The 20,634-nt window shown below is 63.4% G+C and overlaps 3 protein-coding genes across 4 annotated transcripts; 2 read left to right on the top strand and 1 right to left on the bottom strand.

Annotated features, from left to right (window-relative positions):
* The first annotated feature begins 4 nt into the window (after positions 1-4).
* On the top strand, positions 5-4,162 carry PPP1R27 (protein phosphatase 1 regulatory subunit 27). Its single transcript, XM_053960012.1, has 3 exons — positions 5-2,549; positions 3,518-3,668; positions 3,826-4,162. Exons 1-3 carry the CDS (start codon positions 2,336-2,338, stop codon positions 3,947-3,949), a joined length of 489 nt encoding a protein of 162 aa, XP_053815987.1. The 5' UTR covers positions 5-2,335; the 3' UTR covers positions 3,950-4,162.
* Positions 4,163-4,357: 195 nt separating this feature from the next.
* On the top strand, positions 4,358-6,323 carry MCRIP1 (MAPK regulated corepressor interacting protein 1). Of its 2 annotated transcripts, XM_053960014.1 has the most exons (5): positions 4,358-4,526; positions 4,603-4,721; positions 4,817-4,915; positions 5,024-5,124; positions 5,927-6,323. In XM_053960014.1, the coding sequence occupies exons 1-4, from the start codon at positions 4,519-4,521 to the stop codon at positions 5,086-5,088; spliced, it is 291 nt and encodes a 96-aa protein (XP_053815989.1). In that variant the 5' UTR covers positions 4,358-4,518; the 3' UTR covers positions 5,089-5,124; positions 5,927-6,323. The 2 variants fall into 2 exon arrangements, with proteins under 2 accessions (XP_053815989.1, XP_053815988.1); XM_053960013.1 differs by having other exon boundaries at positions 4,359-4,526; positions 5,024-6,323.
* Positions 6,324-10,806: 4,483 nt separating this feature from the next.
* On the bottom strand, positions 10,807-20,353 carry GCGR (glucagon receptor). The gene is made up of 14 exons (XM_053960592.1): positions 20,266-20,353; positions 14,321-14,479; positions 13,924-14,020; positions 13,622-13,729; positions 13,200-13,321; positions 13,008-13,114; positions 12,764-12,917; positions 12,468-12,627; positions 12,331-12,391; positions 12,029-12,098; positions 11,828-11,916; positions 11,612-11,750; positions 11,463-11,504; positions 10,807-11,396 (listed from the first exon to the last, which is right to left on the bottom strand). The coding sequence occupies exons 2-14, from the start codon at positions 14,387-14,389 to the stop codon at positions 11,103-11,105; spliced, it is 1,512 nt and encodes a 503-aa protein (XP_053816567.1). The 5' UTR covers positions 14,390-14,479; positions 20,266-20,353; the 3' UTR covers positions 10,807-11,102.
* Positions 20,354-20,634: the final 281 nt, after the last annotated feature.

Raw genomic sequence — 20,634 nt, forward strand, 5'->3', positions numbered from 1 at the left:
CAATGGGGTGTGTGTCACTTTCTCCAATTAGTAAAGGAAAAGAACACCCCAATGCTCATGTCCTGTCTGGATTCCATGGGCTTGTGCAGGTGCTCTCTTAGCAGTGAGCGGGCCGTGGTTTGGCTCTGAGAGCGCACAGCCCCTGGGCCAGCTGGCTGGGCTGAGGGGACATTGCTCTGGAGCAGTGAATTGGGGCACGCCGGGGCTGCTGTGGCTCTGCTGGTCAGGCTCACATGACCCCGTGAGCCACGCTGCTATTTCCAAACCTGCTGCTTGCTGCTGAAGGTATTTTGGTTAGAAAACATGCTATAAATGTCACAGGGAGGGCGTGGTGAGGCTAGAGGACAACTGGGGGCACCTCTGTGTCTCAGCGAGTGGGATGTGTGCTGGAGCAGTGGCCCAGGGCTGTTGGACAACCCTTGTGTCTGTCTCCAGCTCCACCCTTCTGCTGTGCCCTGGCAGAGCCCGATGTGCTGCTCCCAAACTTTGGGCACAGCAGCACCAGGGCTGGGGCTGAGCAGGCCCCCACTCACCACGGCATCAGGAAGGGCTGTCCCTGCCAGAGCAGCAGCCAGGTGTGTGTGACACCTGTACCTGCAGTTACATGGGGGAGCACCTTTGAAGACGCCTCCCTCCAGGCCATGTCCCCATGTGACTGAAGGTAGGCAGTGGCCACTGCTGCACCCCAACAAACCCAGCAGTGCTGGTGACCTGGGCTGGTTGGTGACAGCTGCTTTGTCTTTGGGAGTGGGGAGGAAGGGAATCCCACTAGTAAAGTTCCACTGAAAGATGCTGTCTAGAATTGGACTCGAATAGGTCTAGTTTTGCACAGACAGTTAACTGTGACCATGTCTGAGCTCTGCAGCGGCTCTCCTCTTCCTGGGCAGAGACCTGCTGTGCTCAGCTTAGAGGAGATGCCTCTCCTAGCCCAAGGCTCCCTGTGGCAGAGCAGCAGCTTAGCAGCCATCTGATGTACATGCCTAATTGCTGTTCCAAGAAAGCAGGCTGGAAGTGTTCTGTCCCCAGCGCTCAGCTTGGATGCTGTGTGCTGTGTTCAGGCTCATCTAAGCACAAGCAGATGCTTGGCCAAGAGATCGATGCCTTGGCCAGCAGATAAACAAGAGCAGGAGTTGTAAGGTGTGTGGCTGACCGTGCTGCTGGGGTCAGGGCACGGGTCTGCAGCAGGAGAGGCAGAGTGAAACCCCTGACTCCCAAAGCAGCATAGGGATTTTTTCTGACACACCTGCCTGGGCAATCCCCATCAGCACGACAGAGCACAAAATGCTTCAGTGTCTGACATGCCCAAACTTTGATGGGAGAAAACAGTGGTTGTTTAAACCCTTGATGGACCTGAATGATTCCTCTGTGGCAGATGGTTCTGCTTTGGGTCACGACAGTGTAGCTGGAGAGTACCAGAGGCAGAAGCTGTCTGGTGGTGGTGCTGTTCTCCTGTTCCTCTAAGCCTGCTTGCAGTAGCCTGCCCTCAGCAGCAGCTGCTTCCCTGTCTCGAGTAGGGCAAGGAACACCAGGGACCAGCAGTGCAGGCTTCTGGTTTTGTACCTGTCTTGGGATCACCAGCAGCACCTCTGTCCTCTCAAGGGCACAGGGGACATCTGACACTCAGGTTGTGCCTCCTTGCTGGGCTGTGTGCTGTCACAGTTGTGCTGGGCAGCACAGCTCCTCCTGCTCCTTTCAAGTTGTCTCCTGCAGCTACAGGAGGGTGACAGCTCCAGATGTGTTTGTGCCCACGGCCCTGGCACACCCACACGGCACTAGCCAGCTGGGACACGAGCGGCCAGTGCCCCGTGCTGCTGGTTGTGCCCGTGCCCCTTCCCCCAGAAGGGCTTGATGTTGGGAAATTGCTTCCAGGCTCTCCTGAAGGGCTACCCGTGCAAGAGTAGATTTGACCCCTTGGATGGGGCACATCAACAGGTGGGTGGTAAGATGAGACACCAACTTCTGCCCAAAAGTGGGAGGCTGCAGGCCTGGGCGGCTCGATTACGAAGCATCATGGCAAATAGCATGAGCTGCACGTCCCCAAAATAGCCCAGGGGAGCCTTTATAACGTGCTGCTCCCAGAGAATCATCAGTGCCGGGCCAAGGGCCTGTAGGTGAGCTGCAAGTGCCAGGTGCCACCTCCTGCATGTGACTCAGGGAGTGCAGGAGAGCACGGTGGCTGCCACTGCCCTGCGGCAAGGGGCCACGGCCACGGGCGGGGGCACGGCAGGAGCGCGGCACTGCGGGGCCGGCACGCGTCCGCAGCTGGAGGGCCCCTGACGGGCAGAGCAGGAGGCAGCGGCGCGGCGAGGGGCCGGGCCGTGTGCCAGCAGCCCCCATGCCGCTGTGCCTGAAGGCTGCCGTCAGCACGAGGGACTATTGCCCCGTGGGGCCGCGCTACGGCCGCTGCGCGCCGCGGCTCCGGGCCTCGCGCACCGTGCGCTTCCCCAACGACGTCGTCTTTCAGGACCACATCAAGCAGGGGGACCTGGAGCAGGTGGGCAGGTTCATACGAGCCAGGAAGGTGACGCTGGACACCATCTACCCTTCTGGTGAGTGCTGCCGGCGGGCAGAGCTGGGGAGAGCAGCGGCACGGCTCGGTGGGGCTGTGAGGGACACCGGAGCTCTGAGGGCCACCTTCGGCAGCACTGCAGCAAGCCAGGCCCCTCGCTAGCAAGGAGCAGTGCCCAGCAGGGCCCAAGAGCCCCAGGCCGAGGCCCCAACGTCCGCCCTCAAGAGCACAGCCAGCACATGCTGCGGGAAGGGGGAGCTTGGCCTCCGGGGCCCCGTGAGGCACCGTGGAGCACCTACAGTGTGGTGGGACCTCGAAGGGCGGCAGCAAGCACAGGCTGTGAGCTCTGGGCAGGACCCTGGGGCTCCCGCCCTTTCCCCTGACTGGGGGATCTGCATTCGCTCCTGGCTCTGCCTGTTTCTCGCAGGCACTGCTCCCTCTTGTATGTCTGACTCTGGGGACTCGGGGAAAGCTTCGTGTTCTGCGGGCACAGCCTCACCACCAACTGTTCATGGAACACCTTGATCTCTACAGGCTGATGCAGAGCCCAGATTTGTCCTTTTCTTGTGCTTGGCTTCAGCTTCTGCTCTCACAAGGCCATGGAGACAGAGGCTCAAATGACCCTGGGCTTCTTTCTGTCCATACTGGTTTTTTGTTAGTGATGAGCTTCTGAAAGTCAGGCAGAGTATGGGGCCAGAGACTCTTCTCATGTCTCCCTGTGAGTCCTGTCCAGGACTCAGAGCAGCGGCTCTAAGAGGCAGTTCCTCCTCCCTCCCTCCCTCCCTCCCTCCGTCCTGGCTAGCTGGGGCAATGGGTGCTGCACCATCCCAGACAGGGTATTTATGCTGCAGAAGGGCAACAGGAGCCCACAGCAGCTCCTCGGGCTTTCCCAGTCTTTGTTTCTTTCCCCACAATCCTCTCCCTGAGGAGAGCTCCTGCAGCCCTTTCCTGAGCTGTGCACAACTCGTGGAGAGCCCTTGCCCAGGGCTAACACTCGTGTCCCTTCAGGTATGGCAGCCCTCCATGAAGCCGTGCTGACGGGAAACCTGGACTGTGTCAAGCTCCTGGTGAAATACGGCGCTGACATCCACCAGAGAGACGAGAACGGCTGGACGCCCCTGCACATGGCCTGCAGCGACGGCTACGCCGACATCGCCAGGTGAGGGCTGTGGGGACGGACAGCAGCGGCTGTGCGCCCCCTCGGGCGCCGCCCGGTGCCGCCGCTGCCCCGGGGCCGCTCGGGCCGTGCCAGTCCCGGCCGTGCAGGCTGCGGGCCGGGGCTGCCCGGGCCGGCGGCTCAGCTCCGCGTCCTGCAGGTACCTCCTGTCGCTCGGGGCCAGCCTGGAGGCCACCACCGACGACGGGGAGAGACCCTCGGACCTCATCGACCCCGAGTACGAGGACCTGGTGCAGCTCTTCGGAGCCACCGCGCTGCGCTGAGCCGGGCACGGCGAAAAGCGGCCCCGAGCGCTCGGGGCCGGGCCGGGCCGGGGGGCTGCGCCTGCCCGAGGACCGGGGCTGCGCCCGGGCTGGGCCCGGGCGGCGGCCGGGCAGCAGCGCTCGGTACTGCGAATCGGGAACCACTTTGTACTTTTCCAATAAAGCATCTCGGTTACTGCCTCCGGTTTCTGCCTCCGGTTACTGCCTCCGGTTTCTGCCTCCGGTGCCGCCCCCGGTGCCGCTGGGCGGGGCCGGGCCGGGCGGGGGCGTGGCAGGGAGAGGCGTGGCCCATTAGGGCGTGGTCTGTCGGGGCGTGGCCAGCGCGGCGCGCAGGGCCGGCGCGGGGGGTGTGGCCGCCGCCGGGGAGGGGCGGGGCCGCGCCTGCGCGCTGCGGCGCTTCCGTCTGTGCGGCTGGCGCAGGCGGGAGGGCCCAGGTGAGGGGCGCGCGTTGCCCGGCGACGGGCGGGGGGCGCCGCGCGGCCTACCGCGGCCTCGCGCCCCGCCTTCCTCCCGCAGCCCCGCCGAGCCCCTTCCGGCCCCGCCGAGCGCCGCCGAGCGCCGCTGACAACATGGCCAGGTGAGCCCCGCCCGGCCCCGGGCCCTGCGCGGCCCCGGGCCCGGCTCAGTTCCCCCTCCCCGCGCTCCGCTTGCAGCTCGCCCGTGTCCCGGGTGGTGTACAACGGAAAGCGGAGCGGCGGCCCGCGCTCCCCCGGCGCCGGCAGCGAGATCTTCACGCCGGCCCACGAGGAGAACGTGCGCTTCATCTACGAGGGTGAGCGGGGCGGCGGCCGCTGGGTGGGGGCGCGGGAGGCTCGGGGCGGCCGCGGCGAGCGGCCCCTGTCGCTGTCGCTGTCGCTGTCCCGGCAGCCTGGCAGTGCGTGGAGCGCGACCTGCGCAGCCAGATGGGCTCCGAGCGCGGCCTGGTCGAGGAATACGTGGAGAAGATGCCGAACCCCAGCCTGAAAGGTGCGGGGGACGGGGGCACCGCGCCGGCTGTGCCGGCCCGGGGGTTGTGCGCGCCGGGCGGCGGCTGTGCTGCCTCTGCCCCCAGAGTCTCTCCTGTCTCCCTTGCAGCGTTTAAACCCGTCGACCTGGGTGATCTGAAGAGGAGGAACACACAGGATGCTAAGAAGTCCTAAAGCGGGTCCTCCCTGCGGGTCGGCTGCTCTCCTGAGGTCCTCAAGCAGATTTAATTTGAGATTTTGTGTTGATTTCCTCCTCTGGTCTGTCCTTCTAAAAGCCCGCGGGAGAGCCAGCCAGCTCTGGGGCTGGCTCTGAAGCTGCCTGAGGTCGAGGATGCTCAGGGCCTCACCGAGACTGCCCAGAGCCTGTTGCAAAGGATTCCAGCCCCCCGCTCATAGCTTTCTCTGGCCTCAAACTGCCCTTCCCCACTTCATGCTGAGCAACCCGATCCCCTGTTCCCCTCCTGTCGCTGCCCTCTGTGCTAGGCTGGGCAGGGCCGAGGCAGATGCGCTGTTGGGTCGGGCAGCACGGGGTCTCGCTTTCCCCTGTGCACCGAAGCTCCACCGCTGCTGGGGCTGGCCGAGGGCAGGTGGCACAGTCGAGTCTGCTGCTGTGCCTCCAGACACAGGGGCAAGCCCTGTCCAGCCCCGCTGTGCAGCTGAGGGCTGGGAGACCGTAGCCAGGCTCCTCCCAGTTCCACTGTGGCAGCAAGTTGCTGCCTGGGCTGCTTGCTGCCAGAGCACGTGGGCCACATCTGAGGCTACATTTTCTACCTGCTTAGATCAGACCTGGTCCCTGTGGTGCTGGAGGGGAAGGTGTTCCTCTCCCTACAGAGGGAGAGGTGGAGTGTCAGCACCAGCCCCAAGCTTCTGAGAGGTGCTCAGAGGGACCTGGGCCACCTGCAGCCCCACAGGAGACAGTGGCCATGGGAGCAGCCGTGGGGCCGCACGGAGCAAGGCTCAGGAGCTCCTTGCCCTGGCGACGCTGCAGTTTTGTACTAACACCATTTTCCAGATACCCTTGGAAGAGACCCGGCCCCTCAGCTCGCCCTGGGTGGCCGCAGGTGGTGGAACCACGCCAGGGGCGCTTCCTTAAGCCACTCGCTCCTGGCACTGCGTGGATGGTTCCTGCGTCCTTGCCCGAGCCAGAGAGAGTGACGGTGTCAACTTTGCCCACCCGAGCTGCTGGGCTGCTCCGTGGGGAGGGCTGGCAGCCCCCTGCCCGCCCGTGCTCCGGGCTGGCGGGGACGGGGCTGCCAGGCCTGCCCAGTGCCAGTGGCTGTGGGGAGGGCTGCAGGGACTTGGGGCTGCCAATTCCTTTCCTTTGTTGAGTCCTTGAGTTGTACTGTACCCTTTCCTTTCTGTGGTATGTCACTTGAGGAGTGTTGTAAATAAACGCTGGTGTCCTTTTGGGGCTGCCTTGGTGTGGTGCTGCAGCCTGGACAGGGGGCAGAGAGCAGGGGCTGTGTTTGTTTTTCGCAAAGGGGCCCTGGCCTTGCACTGGCCAGGGCTGTTGATTTCCCCGCGGGCAGGTGCCGCGTGTCGGTGGCACGGTGCCCTTGGGCCCGGGCAGCGCTCCGGGCAGCCAGCATCCCGGGAGCTGTCGCTGCACCCAGGATTTAAATGTTGAGACTATTAATACCCTCGTATCCTCTTCCCTCTCCTGCTTTAATGGCATTTAGGCTATACTTAGCATTGCTATAATTTCTGCTTGAGTGCATCTTGACACTTGCCACGACCCTGTTTACCTCCCATCACCAAAACATTGCTGTTGGTGCTGCTTGGTTCTGGCACAGCAAGATGGGAACTCAGCCCCTATTACCTCTGGAGCCACCCCAGGCCCCGCATCCCTGCAGCTGCAGGCAGTAGGGGACAGGCAGCTGTGGGCAGCAGGGGCAGGGAGTGATGGTTGGCAGTGTCACAGCCCCTCTCCTTTGACTCCTGTGGCGGGATGGGTCCTGTGCTGTGTTCAGGGAGCCTGGCAGGCTGGGGCTGCCCTGGCTTGAAGCCCTTAGCCTGTCCAGAGCCGTGTCCTGTGTCCAGGCAGGCTGCTGTTCAGCTGCCATGGAGCCCAGCACTGCCCCCGTGTCTGGGCACCCATCTGGGGCCATCCCAGGTGTGCAGGACCCCTACTTGTCCCTGGGCATGAGGGCCCTGCTGCAGCCCCACCAGCCTCTGCCTTGTTTTCCTCTCTGCTCAGTAAAGCCAGAGGCAAAGCAACTGCTCAAGCTCTAATGAAATGTACAAAAAACATTCTATAAGCAGGTGATTTTTATAAAGACGGATGCCAAATTGCAGGGCAAGGATGGTGAGGCGGTAGGGGGAGGTGGTGGGTGTTAGGGGTCTGAGGAGTGAGGCCACAGGCCAGAGAAATCAGGCTGTTTACCTATAAAAATCGACCTCATCAGGGTTTATTTCCCTGTGCCTTGGACACAGTGCTCTTCATTAGATTAAAGGGTGGGAGGAGGAGAGGAACGTGTTTGTCATCAAATTAGGTGGTGGGGAAGAGGCCTGGCAGCAGGCAGAATCGACTTAGGAGACCAATTTGTGGTGCTCAATTCCCTTGATAAAGTGGGAATTTTCCTGCGAGGCGCCGCACCTAGGAGTGCCTGGCTGTGCTGGGGTGGGGGCACTGCCCGCCGTGCCCGGCTGTGTCAGGAAGGCACTGGCTGGGAACACAGCCCAGGCCACCTGTTTGGGGGTGAGGAACTGCCTCAGCACCATCCCGTGCCTTGGAATGAACTCCACAGCCAGGGACTGGCAGCAGGGCTGCGCTGTGGTGTCTGCAGAGTCTCTCTGCTTAGGGCAGTGAGGTACTGGCAGGGGCTGCCGGGAAAGGCAGTTTCCATCCCTGGAAACACTCAGTGCCAGGCTGGACAGGGCTCTGAGCAGCCTGGTCTGGCGCAGCTGTCCCTGCTCTCTGTGGGGCTGGGCCAGGGGACACCGAAAGGTCCCTTCCCACCCAAACCATCCTGCAAGTCTGGCCAGGCTGCTGTCAGCGCCTTCATCCCTCTGGATACCAGGAACGAGCGGCTCCCATCGGGCAGCCGAGGGCGGTGCCTGCCTCTGTGTGTGTGTGTGCACGTGTGTGTGTGTGTCTGTGTGTGTGTACACATGTGTGTGTGTACACGTGTATGTGTACATGTGTGTGTGTGTGTGTACGTGTGTGTCTGTGTGTGTGTGTGTGTACACATGTGTGTGTGTACACGTGTATGTGTACGTGTGTGTGTGTGTGTGTACACGTGTGTGTGTGCATGTCTGTCTGCACACATTTGTGTGGTATACATGTGTGTGTGTGGTGTACCCGTGTGTGTGTGGTGTACTTGTGTGTGTGGTGCACCTGTATGTGTGTTGTACCTGTGTGTGTGTGGTGTACCTGTGTGTGTGTGGTGTACCTGTGTGTGTGTTGTACCCGTGTGTGTGTGGTGTACCTGTGTGTGTGGTGTACCTGAATGTGTGTTGTACCTGTGTGTGTGTGGTGTACCCGTGTGTGTGTGGTGTACCTGTGTGTGTGTGGTGTACCTGAATGTGTGTTGTACCTGTGTGTGTGTGGTGTACCTGTGTGTGTGGTGTACCTGTATGTGTGGTGTACCTGTGTGTGTGTGGTGTACCCGTGTGTGTGGTGCACATGTGTGCACACGTGTGCAGGCTGTGCTGCCTGAGCTGTTCCTCGGGGCAGGGTGCCCCTGCGTGTGGCAGGATGGGCAGGGGTGGCAGCACGGCTGGCAGTGCCAGGCCGAGGCAGGCAGGGCCGCCGTTCCAGCAGCTCTGCAGTGATGGGAAAGGACGGTGCTGCGGTCCCACAAGAGCTGTGTCCTTGGGCCGGGGCCAGCCGTCCCCAGGGCAGTCCCAGGAGTGGTGTTGCCTCCGACCCCGCCGTCCTGGGGGGGCTGTAGTTACCGTGGTTATTGGGGTGCTGCTGGCCAGAGCATGTGGCTCTGTGGGACTTGGAGGTGACCAGGGCACAGGGCTGCGGATTCAGCCCTGCAGCAAGGCAGTGCCCAGCTCTGGGACACACCTGGCTGGCACAGGTGCTGTGGGACATGCCCTGGTGCAGGCAGACATCGTGCACTTGCACGGGGCTCCCGAGCACTGGCAGACACCATCCCTCCCTGGGGCTGTTGGGAGCTTGTGGGACATGGGGCAGCTCTGGGGGCTGCCCCTCAGCGCCAGGGGACACAGGACATTTCACAGCACACCCATGGGCGGGGGCTGGCTTGAGGTCCCTGAAGGGTCCCCATCACTGTGTGGCACACATAGGGCCACCCTTGCTGGGCGGGGTTGGGGGTCCACAGTGGAGTGTTGCCACAGCAACGCTGGAGCAACAGGCGCAGGGCACAGCCCCGTGCTATGACCATATTTACCTTCCCAGAAACTGCTTGGTGCTCCAGCAATTTGCCTCAATTAGGCTCGTTACCGCGTCAGGAAGGCCGCAGTGACGGCAGCGGCTGTAGTTGGCTCCGCGGGGGCTGCCTGGGCCGCTCTGGCACCATGGCTGAGAGCGGGGTAATCCCTGTCCCTCTCTCTATTCCTGTCCCCATCCCTGCACCTGGGGGCCCGGGCAGACCCCCAGCACTGTGCTCCCCTCGCCCGTTCTGCCGCAGTCCCTGTGTCCTCACAGCCCCACGGTGCTGCTGCCACTGCCCCACAGCCCCGAGCCCGCAGCCCAGACCCTCTGTCCCTGTCTGTCCTGCTCCATCCTCGCTGCCAGCGCTGCTCTGGCTCTGGGGCGCCGGGTCCTGCTCGGCCAGGGCAGACAGCAAGTTGTCGAGTAAACAGAGGAAAATTACGGAAAATTACTGTGTGCTGGGCTGGGCTCTGCTGCCGGAGCCAAGCTCTGCGTGGCCTGGGCCATCGCTTCTTCGGCCGTGCCACGCCAGCCCCGCCGATGCCTCGCTGTGGTCGGGGACCCCGCAGACAGCGCGGCTGCCCACGGCTGCCGTGGGTGTCGGGGCCGTGGCCGTGCGGGGCGGGCGGTGCCGCCACCGGGTGGGATTTACCGAGGGGGCGGCCGCCTGCCCGGGGTTACTGCGTGGGGCGGCCGGGGCGCAGCTCCAGCTCTCAGCCCCTGCTCAGCGCGTCCCCTGTGCCGGGCTGTGCACGGGACTCGGACAACCGGGGACCGTCACCCGCTCGGGGCCAGGGATGGGTGATGGGCAGTGCCCATGGCCAGGTCCGTGGGCGGTGGGGGTCACGGCAGGGCGGCTGTCCGTCCCGCCGCCACCCCTCGGTCAGGGTGAACCCAGCCGGGGAGCAGCACCGGAATAATCCCCACACACCAGGCGATTGTGGTGCCCAAAGCTGCGGCATCCGGGCTTAGCGCTCATGTGCGCAGCACAAGCCTCTTAGGCCACGGCCGTGAGCCCGCCGCAGGCAGCCCGGCCTGTCGGCACAGGGGTATTGCAGCCCCGCACCCCACTGCTGCCCTCGGAGTTAGCGCTGCCGGCGGCTGATGCCCGGCCACGGCCTGGGCCAGCCACCGGGAGAGCGGGGGTGCCGCGGGCAGAGCCGAATGATTTAATTAAGGGCTCCTGGCAGCGAGAGGGCAGAGCCGATTAGCGGTCAAAGGAAAGCGCGTGCTGGGGGAGCTGGAGCCCCGGCCGGCAGCGCTGCAGCGGCTGCGGCTGCATGTCTGCCCCCCTCACCTGTGCGGCACCGTGGAGCACGCAGCAGGGCTGCAGGGCAGGGGGGCAGGCAGTGGGGCAGGCAATGGGGCTGTCTTCTGGAGCAGCCCATCACTGCCAGGTGACTCGGCTCCCCATCCATGGATGTGGCTTGGGAGCATCCGCGGGGTGCTTGGGAGCATAGTCCACACATGTCCAGTGTCCCCAGTGTCCCCAGTCCCCACAGCCCACAGCAAGGCACACACGGAGCTGGCCCTGCAGCCCGGCACGGGCCCACATCTATTTACAGATATGACAGATAAATTACAGCACTGTGCACAGGGACTCGAAGGTGCACGAGGGAAGCACCACAGGACAAACTCCCACCCCTACAGATCCCCCTGGCCCCACAGTTCCCCCTTCCAGAGGTCCAGGTCCCACTTGCCCGCCTCACTGTCCGCTGTCCATGTGCCCAGGCAGCACCCTCACCGGGGCGGCAGGTCCCAGTGCCCGCCAGCACCGGGGGAGGACGGGCAGGCAGGGCGGCATCCCAGCGGCTCAGCACAGCCCTCCCACCTGGCTGCGGGCTCAGAAGTGGCTCTCGGCCGTGGTCTCAGGAAACTCGTAGCAGTGGTGATGGCCCCCCAGGGCGAGGTGCTCGGCAGTGCTGCGCCCGCTCCTCTCCAGGCGCTGGGAGCTGGGCTGGGGGGCCAGGCTGCGCCCCAGCCCGTTGGTGCAGCCACTCACCAGCTGGTGCTTCTCGCAGGTGCTGCCGGCGCCGTTGCGGGCACTGGGTGCGTGGCTGTAGGTGTGCTTGTACTCCTCAGCCAGGTCCTTCCCCAGCTTCCAGCGCTGCCACCGCTTCAGCAGCTCTGCCTGCACCTGCGGGCAGCAGCTGTCAGTGTGACCCCGTGCCCCTGCTGCCCGTGCCCCCGGTGTCCTGCTCACCTCCTTGTTGACGAAGCAGTAGAGAATGGCCACCAGCAAACCCTGGGAAGAGGGAGGAGAGGCGTGAAGCGCATAACCAGACCTCAGACTAATCCCTCCTGAGACTGAGTCTCCCCATGGAGGGCTGGTGCTGTGAGGGCTGGGCTCACCTGGAAGGAGCTCAGGAAGAGGTCGAAGAAGAGCTTGACGTAGCGCAGTGTGCCCTGGGCGTGCTCGTCGGTGATGAAGGCGAAGACCACCTCGTGGATGCCCAGCAGCGGGATGAGCGTCAGCGTGGACTTGGCCAGCCTGTGGGATGGGGTGACCAGCTGGACGTGCAGCCGTGTGGCCGTGGGAACACGGGGTGAGCCATGCCCAGCACCCACCTGAACTTGTAGTCAGTGTAGCGCATCTGGTGTGCACGGAGCTTGGAAACAAGGATCTGAATGATGCGGATGAAGATGAAGAAGTTGATCTGCAATGGAATGCAGTGAGCCATCATGGGCACAGGCAGGACACCTCTGTTCCCCTGCCCCCAGCAGCATCTTGGGGCCTGTGAGAGAGGCTGGGGGCTGCAGTGGGCTCACCAGGATGGCCAGGAACACGGGGAAGCGAAGGATCCACCAGAAGCCCATGTTGTTGTTTGTGGACCAGCACCTGCAGAATGGAGGGATGGGACTGCCAGGAAGCCCCTTGACCAGGCAGGTGCTGGAGACTGGCATGGCATTGGCAGCCTGAATCAAGCAAGCACTAAAGCCCAGAGCCCTGCTCCTTGCCATGGGCAATGGTGTGGAGTGACTCCAGGGCCATCACAACGTCCCTACAGTCCCACATGCACCTACCTGTCCCCTGTGCCCCCCTCCAGCCAGCAGCTGGAGCTGGTACTCACTGTATGTTTTCATAGAGGAACTTCACAATGACCCAGGGAATGAGGAACAGCATGGGTGCCCCTGAGGGGAGGTGAGCAGAGGACAGGTGAGGCACAGCAGGGCACAGGGTCAGGGGGCCCAGCCCACCCACACTCACCCCAGCCGATGCACAGGTAGAGGGTGAAGTAGCTCCTCTCGGAGAAGACGGCCACCACCAACAGGTTATGCAGGTAGATGCCTTCCACCAGCAGCCAGCAGTAGTTGGCCACGATGCCGTACTGCATGAAGACCGTGGCTGCCCGGCAGCCTGCGGCTGCCTGTGGGCAGGGGTCAGGGCTGCAGCAGTGCCTGTGTGTGTGTGCCTGTGCCCCCAGCCCCAGCAGTGCCCCAGACCAGCCAGCCCCCAGCCCCACCAGCACTGCCTGTCCCTGTCCCTGCCAGTACCACACTGACCTCGTCGCTCAGCCAGATTTGCACGTTGTAGCCGTCGATCTTGTCACTGTAGTGGGTCTTGAGCAGGGCGTCGATGACCAGCACAGAGACGCCCTTCAGGATGAAGGAGGCGAAGAGGTTCATGTGGATGTAGTTCCTCATGCAGTGCAGCTTGCTGCGGATTTGGGGGCCACTGTCAATGCTCGTGCATGGACCCCTGGCCTCCGCCTGCCCACCCTGTGGACAGCCATGCCCAAACTCCCACCTGAAGCCCAGCAGCAGGGCCAGGGCAAGCAGCAGTGCACACAGGGACACAGAGTAGCCCACGGTGTACATCACCTTGAAGCTGCCATAGGTCTTGGCAAATTTTTCCTGGAAGAGAAGGGAGCAAGTCAGGGCAGGGGCAAATCGAGGGCAGGCAGGGACCCCCACACCCCTGCTACCCAGGTCTGCCCACCTGCGCCTTTAGGTCCTCGTCATCCTGCTCACACTGTGTGGCATCGCGCAGGGACTGTCCCCGTGGCCCTGTCACCCACTGCCCGTCTGGCCCACAGGTCTTGAAGACGTGTTTGTGCTTCACTGTGAGGGGAGGGGATGGTGAGGTGCCAGCCCCAGCGCCCTCGTGGGCAGCGTGCACTGGCCCAGGTGTGCCACCTGCAGCAGCACACACACACAGTGCGCAGGTGTCCCCAGCACAGCTGCGCGTGAGCACACTGCACAGCTGCACGCACTGCACAGCTGCACACATGTGTGAACTCGCTGCACAGCTGCACACACTGCACAGCTGCACACATGTGTGAACTCGCTGCACAGCTGCACACACTGCACAGCTGCACACACTGCACAGCTGCTCGTGCACCCGCGCCTCCCCGCTATTACCTTTCTGGTACCAGGGCAGGAACCAGGGGCAGGGCACACTGGCTGTGCTGTTGGGCATCGTGTCGGGCCAGCACGAGAACTTGTCGAAGGTGCGGTTACAGACCAGCTCTGCAGAAGGACAGGAGCTGGTGGCGCTTTGGCCTCACCCTCTCTCTGGGGGCCAGGACCTCCACTGCCCCCTCTGCTCTGTCCCCCATCTTGCTGGGACGCTGTGTTGGCTCCTCTGCCCCATCCCCATCTCAACAGGACCCTGTCCCCACCCCATGCCACCAGAACCCCGCGGGACCCCCGCGGGCACCGACCTGTGGGCGCAGGCAGGCGGCTCATGTTGCGCTGGCACTCCTCGCTGTACTCCTTCCATCTCTCGACGACATTATCCGTGATCTGGGCACAGGGACCCTGCGGGCACCAGGGACCATCACCCGTCACACGTGTCCTGCTCGCAGGGGCCACCGTGCCGTGCCAGGCAGTGACCCCAGCCTGGGGACAGCCACAGGCCAGTGCAGGTGAACGTGCCGTGCCGTGCCATTCTGTGCCATGCCATGCCACGTCTTGTGGATGGCAGAGGAGGCACAAAGGGGCATCAGATGCTGTACCACACGCCACGGTGAGGGGATGCAGTGGGTGGGTGGCAGTCCTGCGTGGGTAGTGGGCTGAGCGTGGGGCAGGGCACCCTCATGTGTGACAGCTCATCCTTACCTGGCAGCAGAACAGCAGCAGCAGGAGGGTGAGGAGACGTGGCTGGGACATCCCTCCTCTGGACCACATGCATGGGACACAGCGCAGGGCACACGGCTTCCTACTGGCCCTCAGCACCTTCTCCACCCTGGTGGTGACGGCCCTGGCATGTGGGCAGCCCTGTGCAAGACGCCTGGTCACGAGGACTCCTGGGACACAGCTGGGGGACATGGGGCTAGGGCAGGTGGGGCTGGAGGCGGCCACTCTGGCACAGAGCCAGCCACAGTCATGGTGCCTCACTCCTGTCCCCATCCTCACCCAACCCGGCTTGGTGTTCACATGCAGCTATTTGTTCACTCATTTTTGCACCGAGTGTCTGTATTATCCTCCCCAGGAAGGCACTGGAACAGTGACCATGCAGGTTCTCTGCCTGCCGAGCCAGTTTCAGCCCCTGTGTGGCTGGAGTGTGGTGGCAGTGCTGCCTCCAGACCCCCACAGAAAACCTGGGCTGGTGCCACCCCACACTGCTGCTGGGACCCAGCTGTGCATCGTGGCTAAATCCTGAGAATGCAGACCCCCATGGTAGAAGGGACCCCTCCTCACACCTGAGCACCCTCTCAGGCAGAGAGGCTGGCTCCTGGGCTCTCCCTGTCTCCATGGACTCTCGTGCCTGGGCCACTAACACCCAGCCATGGTCTGGCAGCAGCACCCACCATGGATGGCAGTGGCCAGGGAGCCACGGAGAGCACGGGGCCAGCAGGGATGGGGACACTGGCCATTAACCCACAAGGATCCTGGCTCGTGGGGCTGCTGTGGCTCTAGGACAGGCTCAGCTGGGCTGTGCCCCTGTGGGTCCATCACCCCCAGCTCCAGCAGTGACGTGGGGCCTTGCCTGACATGGTGTCCGGGTGCTCCGCAGACCGTGGCTCACGAGGTGCCATAATTCCCTCCATCCCCCTAAGCCGGTTATGGGGCTCCTGAGCAGGATTTCGGCTCTTCCCACAAGGGCCCATTATGGCAGCAGCCCCATGGCACAGCCCAGCTGGGGGGGATGGGATGGACAGCAGTGCCAGTGCCACCACAGGCACTGCAGCGTCGCCCCCAGCCCCTGGGCTCCCCCTGGGCACCAGCCAGAGCGTCGTGCTCCCCGACCAGTTCTGCTCCCAGGGCTCGCTGCTCTGCCTGTGCCTATTTTTATCCCTGGGAAAGTCGTGCTTCCTCCATCCGTGCAGACCCACTTGCCATGTCGCAAGTGGCTGCCGGAGCAGCTCATTAATCAGCGCGTGGGGCTCCAGAGGCAGCTCGGGGAGCAGGACCTGCCATGGCCTTATTTAGCCAGTCCCAGGACAGAGGGAACTGTCTCCTGGGACAGTTCTCACTGGGTGGGCTCTGTGAATAGAGACCTTTCTTGGGTGCCCACTAGCCTCCTCACCATTCCAGAATTCCTGTTTTTGTCATCACCCCAGCCCCACCCCAGCAACGCTGTTGCCCAACCACTATCCCTGTCCTAGTCCCTCTCCCATCCCACCTCAGGATCCCTGTCTCTTTCCTCCCGCACCCCCATGCCAGCATCCCTGTCCTTGTTCCCCTGCTATCCCGATCCCACCATCCCTGTGCCCCCCTCCATCATCCCTACCTGTCCCACGCCGCTGCCACCTATGTCCCAGTCCCACGGGAAGATGCCAGTGCCAGCCCCTGGCCAAGCATCTGTCCCTGCCCTGGTTGGGAATGCTCCTCCAGGTCCATGGGTCACAGTGACTTGCTGTCAACCCCTCTGCGCAGCCGGGGAGCAACTTTGGGGCAGAGGTGTCGCTATTTTTAGTTGCTGCAGTGGGATTTAGCAGCAGGGAGGCCTCTGCCCTGGACTCCCCCCATCTGGCAGCCACTCCCCGGCCCTGGCCCCACTGTGGCCAAGCCGGGCAGACTGCACTGGGTGAGGGGTCCTGGCACGGGGGCCAGTCATGCTCCTAGCCCCGGCATGGGTCTTCCCCCTCACCCTGCCCAGGCCCTTTGCCCCAGCTGCCTGTGGCGCTGCACAACCGTGGCACCACGCCAGATCCCCGCTGCCCACAGGACGAGGGGTCCCTGCAGACAGGGGGCTGTTTCCAGCAGAGACGTGGGAGTGCAGAAGTAGCTGTGAACCGGCTCTCCCTGGTCTGGTGCCAGTGGGCAATGGCAGAGAGGGAGCAGCGGCTCTGTGTGGTGGAACAGCAAGGTCTGGGGTGGCCGGGACCACTGGCAGCACAAGCACCTCCCCGGAGCTGGCACTGCCCAGCAGCAGCGCCTGCGGTGCCCTGGGAAGCCAGCTGGGCGTGCTGCTGCCCTCTCAGCTGTGCCCTGGGTGCCACAGGCAGCACTGCACAAGGGACTCGGCCCCACATCCTCACCAGCCCCTCTCACTCTGCTGCGCCCAACTGGCTCCCAGTGCCACATTCCCTGCCCTGGCACCTTATCCCCAGCTGGGGCCAGGCTTTGGGGGATCCCCCACCACACCAAGTCATAAGCAGTGGGTGGAGGGTGCCTGGCCTGTGAGTTGGTGCCTCTGAGGGGCTGCAGTGCATGACAGCAGGTGTCCAGGGGACTTTTGCCCCACGCTGGTGTTGGACAGCAGGGTATGTTCCTGTGTCACGTTTCCGTGGCTGCTGACCTTCATGGAGCCCAGGCTGCAAACACCCACTTGGCTATGGCTCCAAATGGAGCCATAGCTGTGAGGAAAAGACCTTGTGCCAGGGGAGCAGGAACAAGGAGACAACACTGGGATGGCTACGTACAATACCACTGCTGGTAGCCCCAGGGCTGGAGGCCAAAGGGGTCAGACACGGGCACCATCATCTGCCCTCAAGAGCGTGGCTGTTGCCGGCGTCTGCATTTGCCTTTCCCAAGCCAGCAGTGCCAAGCCCTGCAGCCACAGGGGCAAAGCAAGGACCCTCATTCCCCTTGACTGGTGCCCCTGTGGCCCCCAGCTGACCTGCAGTTCATGGCAGCTGCCACTGGCCCCAGGGTGGTCAGGAGGCAGGGGCCAGCCCGGGCAGGGTGCAGGGCAAATTGAGGACCTGGGTTCACTGCTGCCATGGCATTGCACCAAGATAGAGGGCATGGATGGGAAAAGGCTTGTGCTGGGATTTTGCTCCCCACCGGTGGGTGTGCAGCCTCCATGCTACCCTGCAGCAGCTCTGTACCAGCATGGACCCCCACTGGTGGCTGAGTGCCCAGCCCTGCCTAGGAAGAGACTCCTCATCCCATCGTGGTCAGTTTCCCCCGAGGATTTTGCCACCTCAGCCCCTCTGGCTTTGCTGCCGTTGCACGTGTGAGAGAATGAGCTCCACATCTGGGATCACTGCAGCCGATATCATGTGGATCAGTGGCTTGGTAAAGTCTCCATAGGACACTCATGGGCATCTGCAACGTGACCTGGGAGCACCTTGGCACAGCCACAGCCCCGCACAAGTGCAGCGAGGCTGGCGCAGCCCCCAGAGCCTGGTCCCACAGGTCCCCTCGTGCCTCCCTGGTGGGGTGGGGGCTTGGCCTCCCATGAGCACAGCCCCACACCCAGCACAGCCCCGTTGGCTCGGAGGCAGCTGTGGGGGCTGTGCGGCCTCTGGACGCAGGGATTAGCCCCCCGTGCGCTAATGCGGCGCTTTCCACGGCTGGCTTGGCTTGGAGCTTGGAGCTACATGCCAGCACGGCAGGGGCTTTGGCACTTGGCAGGGGAGGGGACAGTGCTGGGCCAGAGCTGATGCAATGCCAGTGCCAGCCTGGCCCTGCAGATGCTGCTCCACTTTCCACCCAGGATCACGGCAAGGCTAGGGGAGATGGCCACGGCAGGGAGGCCCAGGAGTTCTGTCCTGCACCGTCCCTGCCCTGTGTCCATGCCGGAAGCTGGGGGATGTTTCCTACTCCCCTTCTCCATTCTTTCCTTGAGAACTAAGTACGAGGAACTTTGGCAGCAAAGGAGCAGCGGAGCAGCCCAGAACAGTCCTTGTGCTGCAAGGCTCTGACTTGTTTGCGCAGAGCTCCATGATTGTGGAAGCCCTGAGCAGCGGCACATGGAGAGAGCCAACGTCACCAGGCACTGGTGTCACCTTGGACCAAGAAAACCCAAACCAGCCCTGACAGTGTTTTCATCAACAGGAGCATAGAATGCAAAGAGGACAAATGTTCTTTGCATCACCTCCACTACTGCCCCGTCCACATGATCAGGGGACACCTGCACAACTGCCCTGTACCGAAGAGGGACCATGATACAGCCTGGCAGCAGCCAAATTACCTTGCTGCCCAGCTGGCTCTGGCATGGGGATGCTGAGCCACACAGCACCTCATCCCTGGCTCAAGGAAAGGGGTGGTTTTGTTCATCACGTTGCATGAAAACCTGTGAAAGGCAGAAGGAAGGCACAAGAGGCACGGTGTGACACGTGTGGTTAGCGTGTCACAGGGGAGGCACAGGGCTGGGAAGAGCCTAGGAAAAGGTCAGTGCAGACAGGCTAGTGCGCACACTCCCCTGCACTGGGAGCTCCACACCCGCCTACCCGGGCAGCAGATCTGCAGCCCCGGGTACAGCCAGGCAGCAGCCCCAGCGAGGCAGGGGGTGCTGGGGGGCCACACGTGCCCACTGGCACCACAGGCATGTGCACTCGACCCCACTGCTGGGGTAGATAAACAAGGACATGGGTGTGCAGGACAGAGCAGGATACAGTGGTGGAGCACAGGGGGATGGAGCTGAGCAGTCATCCCATCTCCCCCGTGTCCGGCTTCCCCTGCCCCTGTCCCTGCCTGGCGCAGCGAGGTGCATGGAGATGCTGTGCACAGTGGCTGGTTTTAGCCCTGTGCTGCTGATCAGGGGTTGCGGTCACATTTTTTCATTAACTATTTTTAATCCACATTTTGCCTATTCTCTGTTCAGCCTTTTCTCTTTTCCCCTCTCTAGGCAACAGAACATTAAAAAAAAAAAAAAAAAAAAAGAAATGCACCGCAGTGTGCGGAAAGGAGCAGGATTGGTGGGAAGCCACGGGAGCTGGCAGCTGGGGCAGCACTAACACGCTGACGAGGGGTCCTGCAGGCCCTAAATTTTCCTGCTGATGCACAGACAAAATCACAGGGGCAGTCATTGAATTTGGTGTGGGTCAGGACACCCGCGGCAGGCGCTGCATGGGGCAGGGCGCTGTGCCGTGGGATGCACGGCAAGGGCTCAGCAGAGCTGATGCTCTGTCCTCAGGCCATTCTGTGCGAGGGGAGCAGGCTGACCCCGCGGTCCCTGCTTCCCTCACCACCCCGAGGGAAATGCCGTGCCGGGCAGAGGGGACCTGCAGCAGCTTTGGAGATGCACTTGCAACCAGGAGGACGGCAAGGTCACATACCCGACATGTCCTGGTTAAACAAAGCCATTTACCAACACCGTGTTGACACAGCAGAGCTCGGGACAGAGTCACAAAGGGCACTCGCACCAGGCCCCCGTAATACCCGGAGAGCTTGGGGAGAGCTGGGAACTGGCAAAGTGTCCCCTGCTCCGGCCCTTCGGCAGGAGAGCTATGGGCACTGCTGTGCCCACAGCAGGGAGACCACGCGCGTCCCACCCCGACTAAGGGCTGCTCCGGGAATTACTCCCAGAGCGACGGAGTTCACCTGGAATCGCTGGCCGGGGCTCACCGCAGCCGGGGCAGAGCTCAGGGGTGCTGTTAGTCTGACGGCAGCGCCCCTGCCCAGGGATGCCAGCGGCAGCGGGAGGACGGGAAGCGGGCACAGCCCTGCGGGAACCTCAGACCAGAACACCCAGGGGCTCATTTTCCCCGGCGCCCAGCATCGGGGCGGCTCTGGGAGCTGCTGCTCTGCGGTCCCGGGGCTCAATTCGTGGCCCCGGGATTGCGCAGTCGTCACCCGAATCCACATCCCCGCGACGGGACACGCGACATCCCGAGCTCCGAGACCGCGGCTCTGGGCGCTCCCTGCCCTCCTCCCTCCCTTGCCCGTACCTGTCGGGGCTGGGCTCGCGGCGGCTCCTGAACGCATCTCGGGACCGGCGGGGACCGGGTCCGGCGCGCTCGGCGAAAACTTTAGCGGAGCCGCGACGGCAGCGGCTGTGGCGACTCAGGGGGAGGGACCGGCTCGGGGGGAGGGACCGCGGGCACGGAGCCGCGTCCCGCCGCCCCGCTCCTCCCGCCGGCACGAGGGGGGCACAGCCCGGTGCCTCACCCCGCCCGAGTGCTTGGCGCTGCCCCCCGCATCACCGGCGGTCGCTCCCGGGAGCTGCGGGAGCGCCGCCGCTTGTCTCTGCCCCGCCGCACTCCCGGGCACCGGCTCGGCTCGGCGGCGGGGACGGGCGGAGCGGCGGGGGCAGCTGG

This window comes from Vidua chalybeata, chromosome 19 (assembly GCF_026979565.1).
Source record: "Vidua chalybeata isolate OUT-0048 chromosome 19, bVidCha1 merged haplotype, whole genome shotgun sequence".
NCBI classification, from domain to species: domain Eukaryota; kingdom Metazoa; phylum Chordata; class Aves; order Passeriformes; family Viduidae; genus Vidua; species Vidua chalybeata.